Below are 21,222 nucleotides of genomic sequence, written 5' to 3'. Positions count from 1 at the left end.
CGGGGTCACCCAAACAGGCGCGAGCGAGCCGAGCGCCGCCTTACCGCGCCGTGCGCTTCCAGGGCTCACAAAAGGCTCTTTCTGCTCCGCTTTTACAAGGTACTCTGGAAGCCGAGCTATTTGCCAGGGGTAGGTCTGGGGGGGGGAGGCGGGACGCGAAAGGTTGTCCACATCCGGCTGCCAGTCTGTCCAACGCGAGAGCCACGCTCCGCGCTCCCGCGCCCCCGAGATGGGGGGAGGGGGCCATGGGGCGCGCAGGCCCGCGTTCCTCCCGACCTCGGCGCCGAGCCTCCGGGCCCGGGACCACCTGGGCAGCGACCTTACAAGCGGAGGGAGAGCGCTCTCCGCCTCGGAGGGCGCGTCCTCGGGCCGTGCGCGCCCCGAGCCGCGGGTCTCGGGGGGCGGGGCGGGGCGGGGCGGGGGGGCGGAGCGGGAGTCCGGGTCCTGGCGCGGGGTCGGGCGCCGAGCGCGAGCGGGAGCAGGAGCGCTACCTCTGGCGCGGCTGCGGCGGCGGCATGGCGAGCACGGCCTTGGAGATCATCGCGTTCACCGTCTCTATCTCGGGCTGGTTGCTGGTCTCTTCCACGGTGCCCACCGACTACTGGAAGGTGTCCACCAACGACGGCACGGTCATCACCACCGCCACCTTTTGGGCCAACCTGTGGAAGACATGCGTTACCGACTCCACGGGCGTCTCCAGCTGCAAGGACTTCCCCTCCATGCTGGCGCTGGACGGTCTGCACCCCCTCGGCCCCTGCCCCCGACCCTCACTCTTTCCAGGACAGCGGGGGGGGGGGGTGCCCGCTGCGCTTCACGACCCCCGCTGGGACCTCCGGGGGCGGGGGGCGGGGCAGACTCCTCTGAGATCCGTCCCTTTTCCCGCCAAGGGCAGGGGGAGCTGGGGAGAGTCCCCCGTTCCGTCGCCCACCGTCCCCGGACGTCTGTCCGGCGTGGCGCCTGTCCGAGCCCGGGATCCCGGGGTGGGAAGGACACGCAGACAGGCCTGGATGGGGTGGGTGACTCTCGGGTGTCGGGGTGGAGCGGAGCAGCTTTGCTGTCCTGAGAGTCGAGGACACGGTTGTGGACCCGCATCTCCTGCGGACTGTTAGGACCCGGAGCCACGCAGAGGGGGCTTGTCTCGTGCGTGGGCCTCCCAGGAAAGCTGGGCTCTGAGGGTGCCGCTGACTGGCCGGAGGAGTCGGGCTTGCCCGAGCTCCCTTTAGCCGGTTCGCGAACCGATTTAGAAGTGGGCAGGAGAAATCATATTTTAGGGGGTGATTCCTCTCCTCCTAAAAATTCTTCGACAGACGAGACAGCCTGGGCTTTAATGCTTTCTCCAAATATTGGGAAAATAAATAGCCCTTGCTGTGCCGCAGCGGGTAGAGGGTCCTGGCCGAGTAAGTCTTGTGCGGGAGGCTGACTCTGAGTCAGTGCCTCTCCAGGTCTCCCTCATGCTGTTCTTTTGTAAATTGTTTTCTACATTGTTTTTGTTAATGAGGCTTTATATTGCATTGTATTGTAGCAACAGGTAGATAGATGTTCACATAGAAGGCTGACTCTGTTTAGTTTCAAGAGAACAGTAGATGTCAGCGTGGTCAGGATGAATGCTCAGGTTGCAGGCTCTCCCAGGGTTTTACAGCACAGGACTGGATGGATCCCTGCAGAAACTTAAGGAGAGTCATTTACATTATTTCTAGGTTTGAGGTGTTTTCTTTTTCGTTTATTACTGCACTGCAAGTTTTTATTTGCATAGCTGAGTAAATAAAAGACAAGATTTAATTCCCCTAAGATGGTGCTTGCCACGAAAAGCAAATGTTTGTTGCTCAACGTGGTATTTGATGGAACCTGCATATAAGGGCCTACGTGTCTAGTTGTAGATGGGTGACACCCAGCTGTCCCCTGTTGTGTAAAATAAGTAGCTGGACACTGTCGATTCCCTAGAATTGCTGTTAAATTTCCTGTGCTTCGCAGAGCACACATCCAGGTAGATGCTTTGAACAGGCGGGCCCTTGTTTCTTCGTTTCTGTGGTTTACATTCAGGAATATGGGGTTGATAGTTACTGTTTTAAGCCCATTCTTCTGTTGTAACTGTAGTGTTGTTACCTGAGATAGCATGCCAGATAGGCTTCCTTCTTAGGACAGTTGGGGAACAAGATAGAAAAGAGACAAAGGCTCCCTGGGTATTATTACGTGCAGGATAATACATCTGAAGTAAAAGTGGACATGATAGCAAGATTTGGGGGCAGGAGGAAGGAGGGCATAGCCCTCAATTATTAAACTCTAGAGGGATTTGTGAATGGAGCAAATAGAGGAGTGACATTTATATACAACCCAGACTGCAAACTAGCTTTCCATGTGTGCTCATGTGTCTAGGAAATGACTTTTAAAACCATAAATGACACCACACTACCTACTGTTCCGCAGCATTCTAAAATTAATAACGTATCTTTCCCAGTCTGTACACAGAGAAGTAATGGTTGCATAGCGTTCATTAGTCTGGACAAACTGGTTTATTTAACCATTTACTCAGTTAGACATTGGACCCTTTCCAGCTGTTCATTCTTGTTAGTGCTTTATTGAAAATCTTTATATTTGTCTTTTTGTGTGTATGTGTATTGTTATAGAGTAGATACTGAGAAATTGTATTGTCAGGGCAGTAGAATATTCATTTTAGTGTTCAGTTTATCCTGCCAAATTACATTCTACCAACAGTGTATGAGAATACCTATTTCTCTACATTCTAGCCACTAAATTTTTCACCCACTATTATGGGTGACATACTATCATGTTATCATTTTAATTGGCACGTCCCTGAGTCCCACTGATTTTCACCATCTTATCATGTATTCACCTTTTTTCCCCCTCTTTTGTGAATTGCCTGTCCAGGTCCTATGCCCATGGTTCTATTGTTTCTACTCGGTTTAAATGATTTGTTTTTTTTTTAATTTGGATGTCAACCTTTGATTTGTTATATATGTTGCAATCTCAGCCCATTGCTTCTCTTTTAAATTTCTGAGGACTTTTCTCATACAAAACTTTGAAATGTGTACTGTAATCAGATTTATCAGACTCTTCCTGCTGGCTCTGCCTTTCGTGGCTTAGGAAAGCATTGCCTACCCCAAAGTGATAGATTTGCTTTTTTGTATCTCTCAGAATAATATTATGGGGATTCAGTGACACCGATACATTTTCATATAGAGAGGGGTTGATTCCCCATATACAAGCGGAACTTCTCAAAGAGGTCCCCTCGTTTGTCCGCCTTCTGCCATGTGTTCCCAGGGCAGCTGTGTCTGTTGGATGCTGGTTCTGAGGCAGGTCTTGCTGACTGTGCTGCAGGTGGACTTCCTAACGTTGCCTTTGCAGCAGCAGGAGGAGGCTACATGGCCGTGGGCCGTGGGGGCCACAGGCCTGAGCAGACAGACCCTCTCCGTAAGCCAGGCACAAGGTCTGGATTGAGAAGGAAAGCCAAGAAGGGAGAGAAAAGCTCGTGGTTCTCTCATCTAATCTTAGATGGAAGAATAAGTCTCTTGGAAGCAGATGATGGAGCCATTATTCTGAATTTCCTATGTGAGGTCAAAGCTCGGAGTCCTTGTCGTCAGGTGGTATATTTCCTATAAGGGAAGCGAGGCTGAGAAAAGCTAAATGTCTGGAGTTAATGTTATGCCATGGTAGGACCCAGGCGCTAATTTCTGCTTAGACTCGATCTTAGTATTATGGCAAGGACACTTCCATCCCCTTACCAGATGCTTGGTTAATTTGATTCATCCTATGAGGTAAAAGTTATCCCTATTTCACAGATGAAAAAACAGAGGCTCGGGGAGATTAGCTAATGTCACCAAGGGCACCCAGTGGGTGGTAAATAGAAGAACCAGAGCTGAAATTCAAAGTTCTTGCCTTCCCCCCATAACAATCTTCTTTCAGAGTATTTGCAAAAAGTACACAAAGCTACCAGCATAAGAAAAGCACATTCTTTCTTCTCCCTTTAATACCATCATGTGTGCTACTAGGAAATTGTCTCCACCAAGTGGCTATTTTCATTTTTGCTAGTTTGAAATGGAAAATTAGGTACACATCATTTGGGAAACACTTAACTTTAATTTTCAGTCCCAGGGATAGCTCCCTTCGCAGCTGTAAACATAGGCCCAAGGATCTGGTTTTTTTAATTGATTTTAGAGCGAGAAGGAGAGAGAGAGAAACATTGAGGTGAGAGAGAACATTGATTGGTTGCTTCCCAAACACATCCCAAAAGGAGATCAAATCCACAACCTAGGTACACACCCTGCCCGGAAATCGACCCTGCAACCTTTTGACGTATGGGACGACTCTCCAACCAACTGAACCACCCAGCCAGGGCGAAAACCCTTAACTTTTAAGGGACACCTTGAAGGTTTCCTTTAACAGAGTTCATTAAAGCCACTATATTTTACTAATTAAAAGTGTCACAGTTGAACAAGCCAGTGATTTCTGTTTATTGCTAACCCATGTTCCTTTCAAAACACCACTTAAACTTCAGCTGAGAGTAATTTTCAGCCAGGTTTTTTTTTTAGTATATGCCACCTATTTTTGTTAGTGGGAATGCTTGCCATTTCTTACAAGAGAATTAACTATAAATTATACTTCAGAGAACTTCTAAGTAAATAAGTTCATGCTTCAGCACTCTAATGTGTTAATTAGCTATTAACGGTGTCAGTAAATTAGACCTGTCAAAAATAATGGCCTCCTTGACTAGCTTTTACCACCACTTCACTAAATGGTTTTACCTATAAGTTTTGCCCTGAGGAACTGTTGAAAAGCAAGGTTGCAGAGGTCTGCCTTGCAAAGGATAAACTCTGAGTTTGTTGGAAGTCACCTAAGGCCTGAGTCTGTGGGTGTGTTAAGGACTGGTAACCCCTAATTTACAAACCTCAGGCTTACCAACACCTGGGTTGCATTTATAGCTGCCAGGGGAGCCATCCCTAGGAACCCCAATCCCTGCCCTTTGCTCCCCGATTCAGAAAATCTAGCCAATGGTTGTGCTGGTAAAGTGCCTTCTTTTGTACATGCTACAAATTAGCAGTTTACTTATTGGTACTGTTTTCACACCAGAAAGAGGTACTTTGCCCTCGAATCAGGGTTCTGAGTGGTACTGAGGAAGGGCCTGACCACATCAGAACCTTGCTCTCCCATATCTACTCTCGAACTTGTGCCAAGAGACCAGTTCTGCTGCAGTTTCCAGGGCTGAGATGAGAGAACTGAGTGAGAAACTCAGAACAAAAGGTTATACGTAGTGGCTAAGTAAAGTTTAAAGACTCTTACTATTTTCCCAGTCATATTAAGGACTGAATTCATCAGCCTGGGATTCTAACCACTGTTTACCATCTGGGAAAATGCATTTCGTAGTCTAAATGGTCAGACTGTTGGACTTAACCTTTTGCCAGGCTCCTGCATTTTCTGTAAGGTTATTAAAGTAAATGCAAATTAAGGTGCATGATAAAGTTTTCTAGGGTAGTTTTTTACACATATATTATTGAGGTTACATCACACACACACTGTTTTGTCTGTTAAGTGGTTGCAGTCAGAGTCAGCGAAAGCACCTCAAAACCATAGATTAAAATAAAGCTCAAAAAATAGTGAACCCACACGCTGCGCCAGCAGCTCTGGTGGCACGAGACGAGGCAGTTGCGGTTCTGGTAGACTCTTTAACCTTGCAGGCTTCCTCTCTGTGCCTGGGCTTCTACCTGCTCCCTGGGTTCTGGCCCAGGGACTTGAAGACTGAAGTTTCAAATAGAGCCGGGTCGGTACTGGGCAGCAGACACCCAGAGAGCCCTGCAGCGTGGTTATTGCTACCAAAATAAGCCTCCATTATCCTGTTGTGCTAACAGTGTTCCTGTTGCAAATGTTTTTGATAGCCTCATCATCAGTGAAATTATTTTGTTTGGAAGTAGTTCATGCTATAAAATAGAAGATTATTGTCACTGCAGTCTGAATTTATGGGGGCCTAAATGTGTTCAATTAAATAGAGCATCTTCTGTGAACTCTCTTAAAATAGATCCTAGGAATGGGATTAAAACTTAAAATGTTATTCTTCCCCAAAGAAACCTGGACTGGAGGCTACCTGCCGGCCTTATTTTCTGAATTTATGGTTATCATAGTCTTAGAAATATCATTTGTTTTAGCTTTTACCTGAGAACTAATAACAAGTGACTTTCAATATCTTGGCATTAACAAGTTTTTTTCAGGTTAACAAGTTTAATTCCACATGTAAACCTAATGTGCATGTATGTTCATTTGCTTAACAAATATATAGTTACACCTAGTATAAGCCATCACTGTTTCAGATTGAAATATGGCACTGTTTCAGGCTGAAATGAAAATGTCTATATGTGTAAAAGTTTACTAGTTTAAATCTTATTAATTTAACATTTGTCAGTGTCTGGATGAAAGCCAGGCTGGTTTACCGGGGCCGTGGCTGTGCAAATACAACTATGTGACTAAGGAAGTTAATGGTGTAGGAAACATGATCAAACAAACCAACGGAACAAGCTTTTGAAAGCATCCATTTACACGTAATCGGTTAATTTAGTAATTATAAACTATTCTTCTTGTAAATAGCCAATGGTTTTTTAAAACCACATTTTATTCTATGTGCCCTGAAAATCATAGTGTCATTAAAATAATTCTTAATTTAGACTCCTTATGGTTCATGATGACATTTTAGTTGGTCTCGTTTATAAACTTTCACTAATACTGGGAGATTTCACCTTCTGGGAGGTCTTGCTTTCATTCACTTTCTGGGAGGTCTTGCTGCCCAAGTATACATTTTATAACATCAAACCCATTAAAACATCTATTTAAAAGTTCCGATGCACAGAAGAATAAGAGGGTTGAGATAGTGGCAGATGTTGCTTCACACAGTGAAAGGCGGTGTTACATGGACTTTGTAGTCACATCTGAATGGAATCCGTTTCTGCCTCTTACTAACTCCTCTCTGGCACGTCATAGAAACTTTGCTTGCCTCAGTTTCCTCATATGTGAATGATGACACCGAGACAGCTAATCTGAGGATTTTGCATCAGCCGAACTTAAAAGTGTGTGACGTAGAACAGGCATTCCGTATAGACTAACTTGCTTTCCTTTCTTGCTTGTCTACCACGTGTTTTAACAATTATGGTTATGTGTCTATTTTTATTTTTTGGAAAACAGAACAGTCATTCAAGAGCACAATGTAAAACAAGGATTTCTCCCTGGACAGCCACCTGTTTTATGTTAATATAAATGACCTACTCTAATTGCAGGTTATATCCAGGCCTGTAGAGGACTTATGATTGCCGCTGTCAGCCTGGGCTTTTTTGGTTCCATAATTGCCCTGTTTGGGATGAAGTGTACCAAAGTCGGAGGCTCAGAGAAAGCCAAAGCTAAAATCGCTTGTTTGGCTGGGGTTGTGTTCATACTGTCAGGTAAATAGTAACTTTCTCCCAAACAAGGTACTTTCACCATGTTCATGAAATAGCACTCACTCACCATGGTCCTTTCTCTCTGATACATTTTAGGGCTATGCTCAATGACCGGCTGTTCCCTGTACGCGAACAAAATCACAACGGAATTCTTCGATCCTCTGTTTGTTGATCAAAAGTAAGTACTCTTTTCAATCTGTATGTTTCTAGTTCACAGGAAATGTATATAAAATCATATTCTAAATTAAGGTATGGAAATTTTCTACGTGGCTTATGAAAAGAAAGTGAGATGTTCGTATTTGTCTCATAATTTGATGACATAATTCAAGAGTAAACATTGTATGTGCTACCTTGGCAAATGAGGCATTTAATTGCTACATTAGTGTCACATGGTGTCTTGTCTCTAAATAGCTTAAGGTGTAGGATTTAGAAATCTAAACTTCATCCACCAGGCATCATAAAATTGAAGCTGAATGGAGGAAAAGTGGAATAGAGGTGTAGGATGGGAGGAAAGAATGATAAAGTGTGACAGCAGAAAATTGAAAGCTTGCCTTGATTTTGTTCATCTAGAATAGTATTTGTCAGATGCTAACATCTAGGCCAGTTTCCATCTCAAATATTGAGATTAAAATGGAAAGGAAACTGTGCTTCTGAAGATCAGAAACGTTCTAATGATATTTAAATGGAATATTATTTTTCATTTTTAATTAGCCTTTTAAATTTGCTCTGTTAACTATGGTCTTAACAAGCTCCACCTAATAAATCTTTATTCTAAATCTTTATTTCTAAATCTTTAGAAAAAATACACACACAAAAACCAGTACGTGATGCAATGTTTTTTAAAAAAAAAAATGCTCTGGGAATGGCGCAGACACTCAGATGTGACTGGTCTCAGTTGCAGGTGAATGCTTTGGCATTTACAGCTCAGTTTGTTTGTTGTTGTTGTTTTAACTATGGGCTGTTGCTTTTTATAGTTTCTCTAGGCTTATTTGTTTGCATTGGGAAAACCCCAGGGATACCAAATTAGAAATAATAATATATCAGATGTTTTGTCTTTCATGAGAATATACCCACACGCCTCTGCGGAGGGCCACGTGTGTATGCATGCAAATTGCTGTCCACCCGCCTGGTGATTCTCTTTCAGTCTTCAGATCAAATATTATAGAATTTTTAAAAAAGTAATTACTAAAAGATATGTCAGGTCTACCTTTTCCAGTGGATTTAGAAATCTTCAAAAATTTGATTTTCTAGTTCTCTCTTCAGCACAGTGTGTGTATAAAGAGTCAATGGTTATATAATGAAATGCTTATATAATGCTTATATAATGACATATAATGAAAGTAGCAGCTGACAGGTTGAGTTTCTACCATGTATCAGGCAGAGCACTGCAGGTATTCTTTATTTGATTTTTACAACAGCCTTATGAAGCAGGTTCTCTCGGTACTCCCTTTTTTTTTGAGGAAAGAGTTCAAGTAGTGTGTACACGGGAACTTGGACTAAACTAGAAAGCTGATAGAACTATGATTCAAACCATGTGGCCAAACTCTAGAATGTTCTAAAATGCGTGATTTATAATATTGTACTATTTTATAATTTTTGTTACAGTACACTAATATATTTTTTATCAAGAGAGTTCATTTTGTACATTTAGAAATAGTTTTTATTCTGCCCGGCTGGGCGTGGCTCAGTGGTTGAGCATCGGCCTATGACCCAGGAGATCGTGGTTTGATTCCCACTCAGGGCACATGCCCGGGTTGCGGGCTCGATCCCCAGTGAGGGGCTTGCAGGAGGCAGCTGATCAATGACACTCTCATCATTGATGTTTCTATCTCTCTCTCCCCCTCTCCCTCCCTCTCTGAAATCAATAGAGATATTTTTTTTTAAATACATTTTATTCTGAAATTTTATTAAATGGGAAACAAAAACAGCTGTTTTAGACCCCAGTGTAATTTTTATTCCCCTGCCTATGTTTGTTATAAATTTCCTCCTGTTTTTGATAATGAGATTTGCACAGATGTACATGACACCAAACATTGGAATGAAAACTGAGACTGCTCTTGAAGATTAGAAACATTTTAATGATAGTTAAGTGAAATATCATTTTTTATTTAAATGATACATTTTTATTTCAGGGTTTGGTATCATCAATATACAGCAAAACTGTATTTCTCTTGGTTTATTTTATTAAAGACATTGCTAACTTTTCTGGATTATCTTTTCTAGATCACTGTTTTTATTTTCCTGACAATTATTAAGGATGTTAGAATCTTAAAAATAGATTTAACTTTTCCTCAAAAGGTCAAAGCTAATTTGTGTGTGCACCGTAACTTAGACTTGTCCTTTGTATGATTGTTTTCTGTGCTTGCTATATGCTCAGTCACCTGATTCAGTTTAGTACATTGGAATTTCTTATTCTTTCAGATTTTAGTTTGACTCAAGTCAGAAATTATGGACTCTGAAGGGCTTTCCTCTTTTCTACATTCTTGGTGCTACATTGAGCTGTCATGTTCCCACTCAGCCTTCCAGCATTTCTCTTTCTGTCTGTGCCTACTCACGCCCTCTGTGTCTGTATTCTCATCTGTAAAATTAAGATAATACTAGTACCCCTCACACAGAGTTGCTGTGAGAGTTAAAAGAGGGTGTATATATATATACATATATATTTATATATATATAGGCTCAGAACTGATTAGAAAAGAGCAAACACCTTGTATTAGCTGTTACTGTATTATATTGGCTATGATTAAGATTGCTTTTTGAATTGCATGTTGTATTTAAGATGTGGCTTATCTTTATAGATGTCTTTATTAAGCTCTTCTGCAGTAACTTAAAATAGGACACCTACAATTTGCCAATTTACCTTAATGTAATTAAAAACACAGAGGTAATAATTATGAAAAACGACTTACAGATCAGTAGTATTTACAAGGAACAGGCCCTTCAAACTAAGGCCTTATAGAAAATATAGACTTTACTTTTTTTTTTTTTTTATTGTTCAAAATATTACAGATTTCCCCATTGACCCCTTCCACCTTGCACCCACTCCCTGCCCCGGCCTCCACCACACTACTGTCTGTGTCTATGGGTTATGCATATATGCATATAAATTCTTTGGTTAATCTCTCCCCTACCCATCCACCTACCCCCACCTTCCCTCTGAGATTTGTCAGTCTGTTCCATGCTTCTGTGTCACTGAATCTATTTTGTTCATCAGTTTATTATGTTCTTTAGATTCCACATATAAGTGAAATCATCTGATATTTTCTTTCTCTGACTTTATTTTTTTTTTTTAAATCCTGCTCTTTGAGATAGGGACTTCTTTTCTCACTCACCTCTGTATACCTGGAAGTGCCTTGCACAAAGAAAGGCCCTCCATGACTTACATATAATCCCCTTAGATCAAGGAATTGTCAAGGCCTGAAATTTGTAAATACGATCAGATTCTAACTACCCACAATGATAGAGGCATAAAAATGGCATGTGATATCTAGAGGAATTCAGAGACTTACTTTAAATAAAACTCACTTCTGTATACAAACCAACAAATCAACTAACTTGACTTCATCTGTTTTCCCTTTATTAACACCTCTCATAGAGGAGATGAAAATTAAGAAGTTCGATAAGCTGCAAATTGTCAACATAAAAAAAAATGGATTTCATAAGTCTTAAAATATAATCTTTAAAGCAAGATTTTCAGTTGGCTATTCTAGGGGATAGCACTTCCCTGGCTGGCATCTGCTAGAATTCAGTGATCTGTGCCTCTGATTTAGTTTGTACATGAACTTAGAATATGTTGGGGAATCAAAGCTAATGGCAGGGCCAGCCCTAGGTGAGCTGGAATTTGGAAGATACTCCTGTAGGAAGGGTCTGACTTTCTTCTGTGTCTTTACTGACCTGCAAGAGAGTAAGTTCCTTGAAGTCAGAGAACATCTATTTCATTTCTATCTTATTTGCCTAGCACAGTGCCTGGTAAGTGAGACTCTTATCTGTAGTGCTAGTCCTTTTATAACTAGCAGAAAAGGTTTCTGTTGTCTCCGCAGACAGAGGAAGCCTCTGAGAGGATGGACATCGGAGGCACACTCACTCTCCTTTTCCCATCCGTAGCTAACACTTTAATCTTCCTAACGGTAGCTACGGCCAATTAGCATCGTTCCCTCAGCCCTAGAAAGCATATGTGTATTTGGGTACTTAGGAAGGGTAGTGAGAGATAGCTGCTCTCCACATGCTCTAGTTTAAATTTCTGGTGAGTATATACTTGCTCTCCCATACCCAGAACCTAAAATGTGCTGGAAAATGAGTCAGGCCTCAGAACCTAGTTTTGTTACTGGCTTGTTGCTGCTGTCGTTTTTCTTAAGAATTCTGTACTAAATGAATTGAATCTTCTTTGTAGATTTCCAGGACATACTTATATAAGGCCCACCTTGGTTGCCTAAGTTAGAAAAACACAGCTAAGGTCATCAAAAAGTTCTCACTACATTCCTACTATGTGCAAGGAACTCAGTAGGCACTTTGTTGAGAAAAAAATGAGTGGCTTTTAATTTATAGTTGGACTAAAGATTGTGGCAATAGTATTGCAAACACTATCACGCTTTATGTTCAGTGGCTAGTTATTTCTGAAACCCTTCCTTTCCCACCACATATCGGGAAGATTTTTCTTCCAGGCTACAGTCATTTGACAAAATTGCAGCCTAAAGAGTTTCATCTGGGTCTGGTTGTGTTCTGCCATTTCCTTCTGTTTTGCTTCCTTGCTGTCATTCAAGTTACAATTGTGTTTTATGATTCCAGGATGGGCTCCTGCAAAGCCTTAAAAACTATTTCTCAACTCTCCCCTTTGGGCTGTTTCAAACCAACTTCCTTCTTTTTATTATAACAAAACCTACATAATCCACACAAAAAATCTACCTTCCTGCAAGCTTATGGTAACAGACACCCCTTAGTGATTCACCCTACTAGGATGTTAAAATTTAATTACATTATTTCCACTTTTTGGTGTTGTCCAAACCACTAACTTCCTGAATGTCTTGCTTTGTTTTCTTAAATAAACTGTTCCAAGTAAGATTTGATTGACATAAAGAAACTTGTTTTCAGAGCTTACAAAGTTAGAGCACTGAACCAGTTACCTTAACTGAGGAAACAGGTGATAGTGATCTTAGATTTATTCTCATTTAGTATATGTGATATTCTCATGTTTGGGTCTTATCTGCACAGTTTTTAACACCATGAAGTTATTTATCTCTAGTACTCTTCATTCCTGGCATATATTTAGTTTCTTAGGATTTAAGCTTTTACAAAGGTAAAATCTTTTCTCTATTATGGCTATTTAATAATTAGAAATAAATGGATGTCTGCTTCCCAGTAAATTCTCTCATTCTTGTTATCTGTCAAGTTAAATGAACAACAGACAATTCAAGAAGTACATTTCTAGGTTACACAAATTGTCCTTGATGAAGTTGAAAGGAATATTGATCTCCCTAGGTGACCTTGCCAAAATATTTAACTTCTTTCTTCTGTCCTTATTATAATTTGATGAAGTATGGATGTTTGTTTATTTAAGCTTACTCACTCATGAGGTTGTTTGAAGAATGAATTAATATTGGTAAACAGCTCATAGATTGATTCTTGGATAAGAGATTCCATAGAAGGGCCAGGTGAACAAAACAGCTCGGCTGTTAAATATTATGAAGGTGGTGTTGTTCTGTGACTTTGTTTGATGGTAGCACGGGCCACTTCAGACTAATTATCTGATGCTTTTGTTATGCTAGCGTGACTTAAGAATCTACTTGAGAATCAAGTGTTTGGCAACTGTGTTTTGTTTTGTTGTTTTTCAGTCTCAGAGTTTCTTATCCTCACGGAATTGTGTTTTGTTTTTCCTCACCAGTAAGGAAGTCCCCATCCCTGCCAGTATGCCCTGCTTTCTGGTCACTCAGCTTCTACCACCCCCCCCACCTCCCCTCCAGCCCTTTCCCTCTCCTTTTCACATCCTGGCTACCCTCGGCTTCTCCTGCAGGACTTGCATTCTGGTGGGGGTCCGCCTGGCTGCTGCTCTTGCACCTCACGCTTCTATCATAATCCTGCTGGGCAATTAGCAAGTGCAGCTCTCAGAGCAGACCAGGAGCATCTCAAAACGGAGACGGCATCTTGCTGATTGGTGGAGTCTCTGCAGCTAGTCCATGTTCCACATTTACAGCAAGGATGGTCAGTCAGCAGTGCTGTGTGACTGTCTGTCTGTCTGCATCTTTCCTGGAGTAGAAAGGCATGAGCATGCTTGTGGAGATTTTGGTTAAGTGAATGAGGAGAGGAGGCTGTGTAATGTACTGTTTACAAATGAGAACCCCGATGTCCCCACCACTTCGAAGAGCACTTGACACATAGCAGGCTCTCAAAATGTTAGTTGAATTAACAACTTTTGTTTGAGGACATAGTGTTTAAAAATTATTGGCAAGGACATAGAGCAACCAGAACTCTCATACACTGCTGGTGGGAGCATGAAATGATAGAATCACGTTGGAAACCTGTGTGGCAGCATCTACTAAATCTGGGCACGTGACCCAAGAATTTCATTCCTAGGGGTGTACCCAACAGAAACACATCCCTATTTTTACAAAAATATACATGCAACGTTCATAGCAACACTCTTTGTAATAGCCTAAAATATAAACTACCCAAATGCCCATCAGCAGTAAAGTGGGTAAACAAATTGGAGTACATTTACGCAATGGGACAGTGCAAAGACATGAGAATGAACCATCTGCAGCCATTTGGATAAATCTCAGGCTCAGTGATGAGTGAAAGAAGCCGGACTCAAAAGAGTACATGCAGCATGGTTCCACTTATTTAAGCACAAGAACCTGCAAAACTAACCTGAGCTGTTACATGTCAGAGAGGGGAGCAGTGACTGGAAGGGGGCACGGCAGGGCTCTAAGGTACTGATTCTGGTTGCCCATACATGTTGAATTTGTGAAATTTGCATATTTGTGTATGTAAATTTACTTAAAACTTTAAAAATTATTTTTTTATTATGTTTTTATGGATTTCAGAGAGGAAGGGAGTGGGAGATAGAAACATCAATGATGAGAGTCACTGATTGGCTGCCTCTTGCACGGCCCCTGCTGGGGATCCAGCCAGCAACCCAGGAATCAAACTGTGACTTATCAGTGCTCAACCACTGAGCCATGCTGGCTGGGCTACAAATTGTTTTTTTAAAAAGGATTAAGGACCCCATATTCAGGTTACTTGGGAGTAAACCCCAGCTCTGCCACTTATTAGTTGTATAACTTCAGCAAGTTACTTGTCCTTTCTGTGGTCTATGGTGCTCATATGTAAAATGGGGTAATATAGGTACTGTGAGGTTACTGTGAGAATTAAATGAGATCGTACATTTCAGCTGTTTAGAACTGTGCGTAGCACATAGTAAGCACTCAGTAAATGTTAGCTATTATTTTAAAGGGTACTGACCCTTAAGCAGAGTATGTTAATGTAGCAACTTATTACTTTACGCAGTATATTAAGGTTAGCCATAGAGAAATGTATATTGAAATGTTGGAGACCTAGTAGAAAAGATCATTGTTGTAAGACGCTTGGCTCTCAAGTTCAGAGCATGAAACCATTTAAAAGAAATAAGGCTTGTGTAGTTTCTTCTCTTTATTGCTAATCACCCCAATCATGGCATTGACTTAGAGATACACAACAAATTGAAATTGTCAGATGGATAGTCTTGAGATCCTTCCCATAAGAACCCACTCTACATACATCTTCCCCAACACCTGGGTTGGTTCTCAAATGTTTTCAGGTGGGCTGCTGAGGATTCTGAACCAAATGCAGATATGCTTTTAATTAACCCAAGTTTTTTTTGCTGTAAGTCCATCCGTATATTTTTCCCTCCACACAAACAGATGTGCCCACCTGTCTCCACACATAGAGATTCTTGACCTGTGCTTGCCAGTGCTGGTCTTGCCCTCAAGTGTCTCAGGGCAGCATTGGTTGTCTTCAGAGTTTCCCATTGTGAAGCACAGCCCCCTGTGCAGTATCACTTTACCCAGATTTCAAAGTCTGCATGTAAACATGTTATTGTGCCTACTTGGAGTATTATGACTCAGCACATCATTTCTCACTTAAGATACAGGCCCAGTAAACCCCCAATTATCCACATGAATAGAGGAGATCAATGGCATGAAAGTTGCTAAACCACAGGTTTGCTTTTGAATTGAACTATGTAATTTTGGGGACGTGAGATGTTTCTTTTCAGTTATAATTTACCTTGGCTAATATTATATTAAGTAATACTATGGATGGTTTCTTCAGTTCCCATGAATAATTGGCCAAAAATTTGAACTCCCGTAAAGACACCTACTGAACACTTTACAGAGAGGGAAGGAGGCGGAGCAGTTAAGAGGCAAGTTTTAGAATCAGACCCTGGCCCTGGCCCTTGCTCCTCTGTGATGTTAGGGGAGATACATCAAGCCTAGTCTGGGTGACAGAATAGCACCTCCTGTTTGTGAATGTTAAGGATTAAAGAAAATAGCATATGTAAAACATCCACCACAGCGGCACGTGGTACGTGACCAATAAGTGTTACAGTGTACCTGCATTAATATACCATAAAGAATTTGTAGAATTCTGAACTACCCTAATGATAAGTCACAACACATGGAAGATAACGTATGCATGTCTGCTCTAAACTAGCCATAGAAAAGCAATTTAGAATCAGCTCCCCCTAAAAAAATCAGTCTTTATTTTGGGTTTCCGAAATTTGATAATTCTCCATCAAGTTTCCATATATAAGTAGACTTATTATTATTCAAATTATCCCATTCTACTTTAGTCACCATTTGGGAGGTACCTGCCACTTCTTAGTAGTCTCATGTTCAGCCTTAAGTGGGAAATCTTGGGGCACCTTCCAGGCAGTATGAAGGAACTGGTAACTGATGTGAATTGCAAAGCAAGACTAGACTGTGACAGCTTCAGGGAGATACACAGCTTGGTGGGCACTAAGCACCAATGTAGAGTATTTGGGGAAAATGTGTGTTTGTAGGTAATGCCTTTAGAGTACTTATTTACTATAAAATCCATCCATGCAGTTATATAGACCTTGGATTTTATGAGCCTCTGAGTTAGGCAAACTGCCCTGGCCTGTGTGGCTCAGTTGGTCCCTTACACCAAAATGTTGTGGGTTCAATCCCTGGTCAGGGTGCTTACCAGAGAAAACCGATCAATGTTTCTCTCTCACATCCATGTTTTTTTTATCTCTCTCTCCCTTTCTCTCACTCTAAAATCAATAAAAACGTATTCTCGGGTGAGGAATAAAAAAATAAAATAAAATAAAAAATAAAATAAAAGAAGGCAAACGAGTGGAATTCAATCTTAAAATGTTAACATTGATAATATATAGGTGTACTTTCTAAACTTTAAATATTTTTTTACATATTTCGTTGTTTTAAGGTAATTGGAATATTTATTTTGGCTCCTGCCACTCACTCTTGATTAAAATGAGGAGTGGGACAATATATTTGGGGGAAAAGGTCACTATCCTGAATGTCAAAAGACCTGGCTTCTGGTTCTGTGACTTTCAACAAGGTCACTTCACTTCTCAGGAGATCTTAAAAGGATGAGGTTGTTTTCATTCACTAAACAGTTCTTGTTTTGTTTTTAGAGGAGCTGATTTTCTCTTTTTCAAGTCCAACACGTCCTGAGTTTAATTACTGCACTCACCTTTTTTTTGTGCTGGGTGAAAAGATAGCCGGAGGGAATTTAGAAAAATTCCATACCCTAGAGCTCTTGAGCCACTGGGAACATAATGAGCCAGGGAAAGAGCACACACACAGCTTTCTGAAAATGACAACTAAATGACAACTAAAACTACAGTGCACACATTGCATTTTTATGCTAATGAAATCTTTTACTTAGCTAAGGTGTACATAAAAAGGAGTGAGGGCTAAGAGAGCAGGGTTTGGATCACAGTTATGGGTTTAAAATCCTGCTTCTTCTACCATTTCCTTAGCTGAGATGACATGGGGCAAATAATTTAATTTCCCTGAGCTTCAGTTTCCTCATTTGTAAAACCCATCTCTTGGAATTACAGTGAAGATCGAATATGATGATACGTGTAAAAAAATCTTGGCACACAAAATTCCCAGTACTGCGAACTGACAGTAATAGTAGCTTTTGTCACTGTGGGCATTTACTTGAACCACACCTATGTGGATTTGAAAGGGGTAACGTTTACTTTGCAAAAAAATGGTCTTCTGATTCTGTTGTTATGTTTCATCACACTTTACTATAATTATTTGCTTAATGTCTGACTATTCCGACTAGGCTGTAAGATCCTTGAGAAAGGAGCTATGTCTCTCTCATCCACCCTGAAACACATGATTAGCACAAGGCTTAGCCTGTTGTTTCTGTGGTAGGCTCACCAGCTCCCGGTGGATGGCAGGTCAGGTGCTAACGGGTTTGGGTGCAAGGAGGGCAAAAATAGGTGAATATAAATAATGGGCGTTCCTCAATCCATTCCCTCAGGATTACTGTGAAGGTTGCAGGGTTGAAATAGGAGGTGAAGTATGAAAGGCATCAAAATTAAGGCCACCAAGGGTGGTTCTAGTTCTGGTTCTCTCAACATGAAGTTAGAGACGTGAGCAACAGCCTGGAGCCCCAGGCGCAGCCAGGCGCATGAGTATATAACTTCATCCAGTAGTTCAGAGGACATTTTAATGCCTTTGATCTTTGGGTTCTTTTTTGGGAGAAATTTTAGTGCATAATCTGTGTTTTAATGTCTATGTATACAAGTACATTTCCCCATTACTCACTAAATTTTATTCAGTTACGCACATGAATTAAAGTCATACGGGCAGCTTTGGTTTAGTCCTATCAAGTGAGCAGAATATCTAAGAGATGCTCCAAAAACAATGTTCTGATCTATAAAACGAGGTTCTCTCCTCAACCTGGGGATCAGGGGTTTATAGCCTTTCAGAATAATGAAGACACTTGGGCGATTATAACAGCTCAGTAAGGAGGCCACACAGTGGGAAAGCTGGTCTAGGGCCAGGAGGATATTGTTAACAAAAGAAAGGCCTGCAACAGATCACCTGAAATGTGGATAGTCTCCTAAGGTGTTGAAGTCAGCTTCTTGGCGTTACCAAACATGCAGAAAGAGTTCCAGGCAGACACAGACTTTCCCAATCAGTATCACGGAGGCGTGCTCCGTGGATATTACATTGCACTCCCTCATTCCTGTCTTTCACTAATGGAAGTCCACTTGTGCCAAATCACGCACACTGATAGGTGTGGATTCTACTAACTCTTGAGTAAGTCTGCTATACATGATTTTTAACAGAACAAAGAAGAAAAAAGTCTCTGAAAGAGAAGGAACCAAGTCACAAAAGCCCTCGCATCCGAATTGTTAAAAATTATTGGCATAGACGTGGAGTCTCTTAAAGACCTCAACTGTAAACTGTACTACTATTTATAAAGTTTGTCTCTGACAAAAGTCACAAAGAATTCAAATGGAAATGATATTTTCCTTGGAATAGTCTGTATTTACTGACGTAAAGAAAATTAAAACATATTTAAAAGAGGAATACGTGAACTCATGTTTAATATAAGCCAAAGTCATGATTCTTAAATCCCTTCAGAAAGTTTCAAGATGCTTAAATAAATATAGAGACATACTTGCTGACATTTGAGCTGCCTGGGTAATGCATCCTCTGACTTGTAACAACACTGCGCACGTTGGCATGCTCTTCCGAATTCGTAGTGCCGAGCTGTGGTGTAGTATTTCTATCACCTTCACTTCTAACTAACCACTAGTGATAATTAGTTGTTTTTAATCAACCACGGTACATGACATGGGCATCCTTTTTTAAGAGAGGATAGTTTAAGAAAAACAGTTTAAGAGAAATCTCAGACTGTTTCTTCCAGGGTATTTACACTAAGTAATACTAATACATAGTTTCAGGAGAGAAGACAGCCTGAACTCTAGAGGGGAAAAAATAGAGAAAAATGGAAAGTATCATTAAATTGTAACCTCATAATAATATCCTTCAAGTAGAGATTTTCAGTATGCTCATTCCTTTAGTTGCCTTTGCAGGAAGAGGAAGAGAATGGATGGATCTGATGCCAGCTTACTATAGGGTTTTTAGATGTTTTAAGGAGGTCAGATGATATGCACCTGCAGCTTGTTCCATTTGCATAATCTTGTTAAACATCATAAAAGCAGGGCTGATGTGGAATCCAGGATATCCTTTGTCGAGGTATATTTAATGAAGGTATCTTTTATAAAACTGCCAGTTCAACACCCTTGGTCTGCTCAGCTCACTTCTTTTTCACCTGTGCACGCCTCTCTTCAGTCTTCTTCTGGACTGTGTATTTTGTGCAGACTAAAGATGTTTTTCTCTACTTACCGCAGCCTTCCGTTTCCGCGATTGCCTTTGGTGGTGCCGGTGGAAGTTTCTCAGTTCCCAGAGCCTAATCGGGGCTCCGGGGCAGGATGAGCGGTTCACAGCTGTTCCTTGCTTCGGCAGTCACCTTGGTTTCCCAGGAGAGGCAGCACGAGTGAGGACAGGAGGGATTACAGGGCAGCATGTACTGTGTACATCTCTCCCTCCCAGTTGCAAACACAGGCCCTGAAATTGCCTCTGTAGTCAGATCTGAAAATAGGCACGTGGAGCGTAAGCCCCTCATCTGTACGTGTTGTTTCCTGCCCCCCCAGCTGGCGGCGGGGGCCATGCTGTTACACTACCCACCCCTGCTGCGACTCAGGTCACGCCAGGAGGCCTGCGCAGCCTGGCTGGCGACCCGGCTCATGGAAAGAGATGAGACAAACTCAGGACAGGCATAGGCCAGCTGCGACCAACATCGTGGTGTGTCCTGGATGCTGCATCCTGGCCCAGACCCCGCACCTGGTTCAGGGGGTTGGGTTGCTTTCTTAACTCACTTCTTACTTTCCTTTCTCAGCTCCTCTGGATTCTCTATGATCAGACCCTTCCTACTGTGACTTCACTTTACAATGAAAAGCACCCTTAGGTAGGGAATGGCGATCATTTTTTCCCTTGCAGTTGCAGTGTATGGGCCAAAAAAGTTTGAGAACCACTTCTTTATTAAAACAACCACCCACTATTCTTCAAAAATGGGATAGGCAACATGGGAAAACACATAGCCCTTGAGATTTGGATTCACTTTTCTCATTCTTTGTTTCTCTGGGGACATATAATCATGTGACGGCTATAAAAACACTTTGAGAAAAGTTGAAAGCATTATACGGATACGAGGTGTTACTACTTCCTGTACAAGCTCTAATAGCAAAAAATTATAATTAGCATTCAGTAAATGTTGGCTAGTAGTGTTACTGTTTACCTGCCCCACCCCCTTAACAACTAAACCGTAATACTTGTGCAAACTTCCTCACAGGTATGAATTAGGAGCCGCTCTGTTTATTGGATGGTCGGGAGCCTCACTCTGCATAATTGGTGGCGTCATATTTTGCTTTTCAATATCGGACAACAACAAAACACCCAGGTATGAAAAAGAAACAAAGTGGCCCGTGAAAAAGTATAATACTATTTTAATTTACTACACGTGGGACAAGTTATAGATAGTTCATGATTCTTAGAAACTTCAAAAACCCAGAATTGGGTAAGATTAGGAATAAATAGTATAATGTATTGAATAGTAGATATTATATTGAATAGAATATAGTTCGTTATAGTTTTTTTTGTTGTTGATTTTTTTTAAAGAGTTCATCATTCTTACATCCCAAAGCTATTTCTGGAAGTAGAACTATGGGTCTGACAACAGGGGC

The 21,222-nt window shown here is 41.4% G+C and overlaps 1 protein-coding gene across 2 annotated transcripts in view; it reads left to right on the top strand.

Moving 5' to 3' along the window:
• Window positions 1–21,222, top strand: part of CLDN10 (claudin 10) — a 104,624-nt gene that overhangs the window by 80,962 nt on the left and 2,440 nt on the right. The window contains exons 1-4 of one of the 2 annotated variants that reach the window (XM_081128348.1): window positions 438–735; window positions 7,275–7,436; window positions 7,530–7,611; window positions 20,832–20,939. In XM_081128348.1, the coding sequence (XP_080984474.1) occupies window positions 516–735; window positions 7,275–7,436; window positions 7,530–7,611; window positions 20,832–20,939 (572 nt within the window). In that variant the 5' untranslated portion in view covers window positions 438–515. Of the gene's footprint in view, window positions 1–437; window positions 736–7,274; window positions 7,437–7,529; window positions 7,612–20,831; window positions 20,940–21,222 lie in introns of those variants that run through there. The other variant, XM_081128349.1, reaches the window with a different exon arrangement.

This window comes from Miniopterus schreibersii (genome assembly GCF_964146895.1).
Source record: "Miniopterus schreibersii genome assembly, chromosome: 2".
Taxonomy (NCBI): Eukaryota; Metazoa; Chordata; class Mammalia; order Chiroptera; family Miniopteridae; genus Miniopterus; species Miniopterus schreibersii.
The sequence above is the reverse complement of the archived record's forward strand: the minus strand, read 5'-3'. Positions and strand labels throughout refer to the sequence as shown.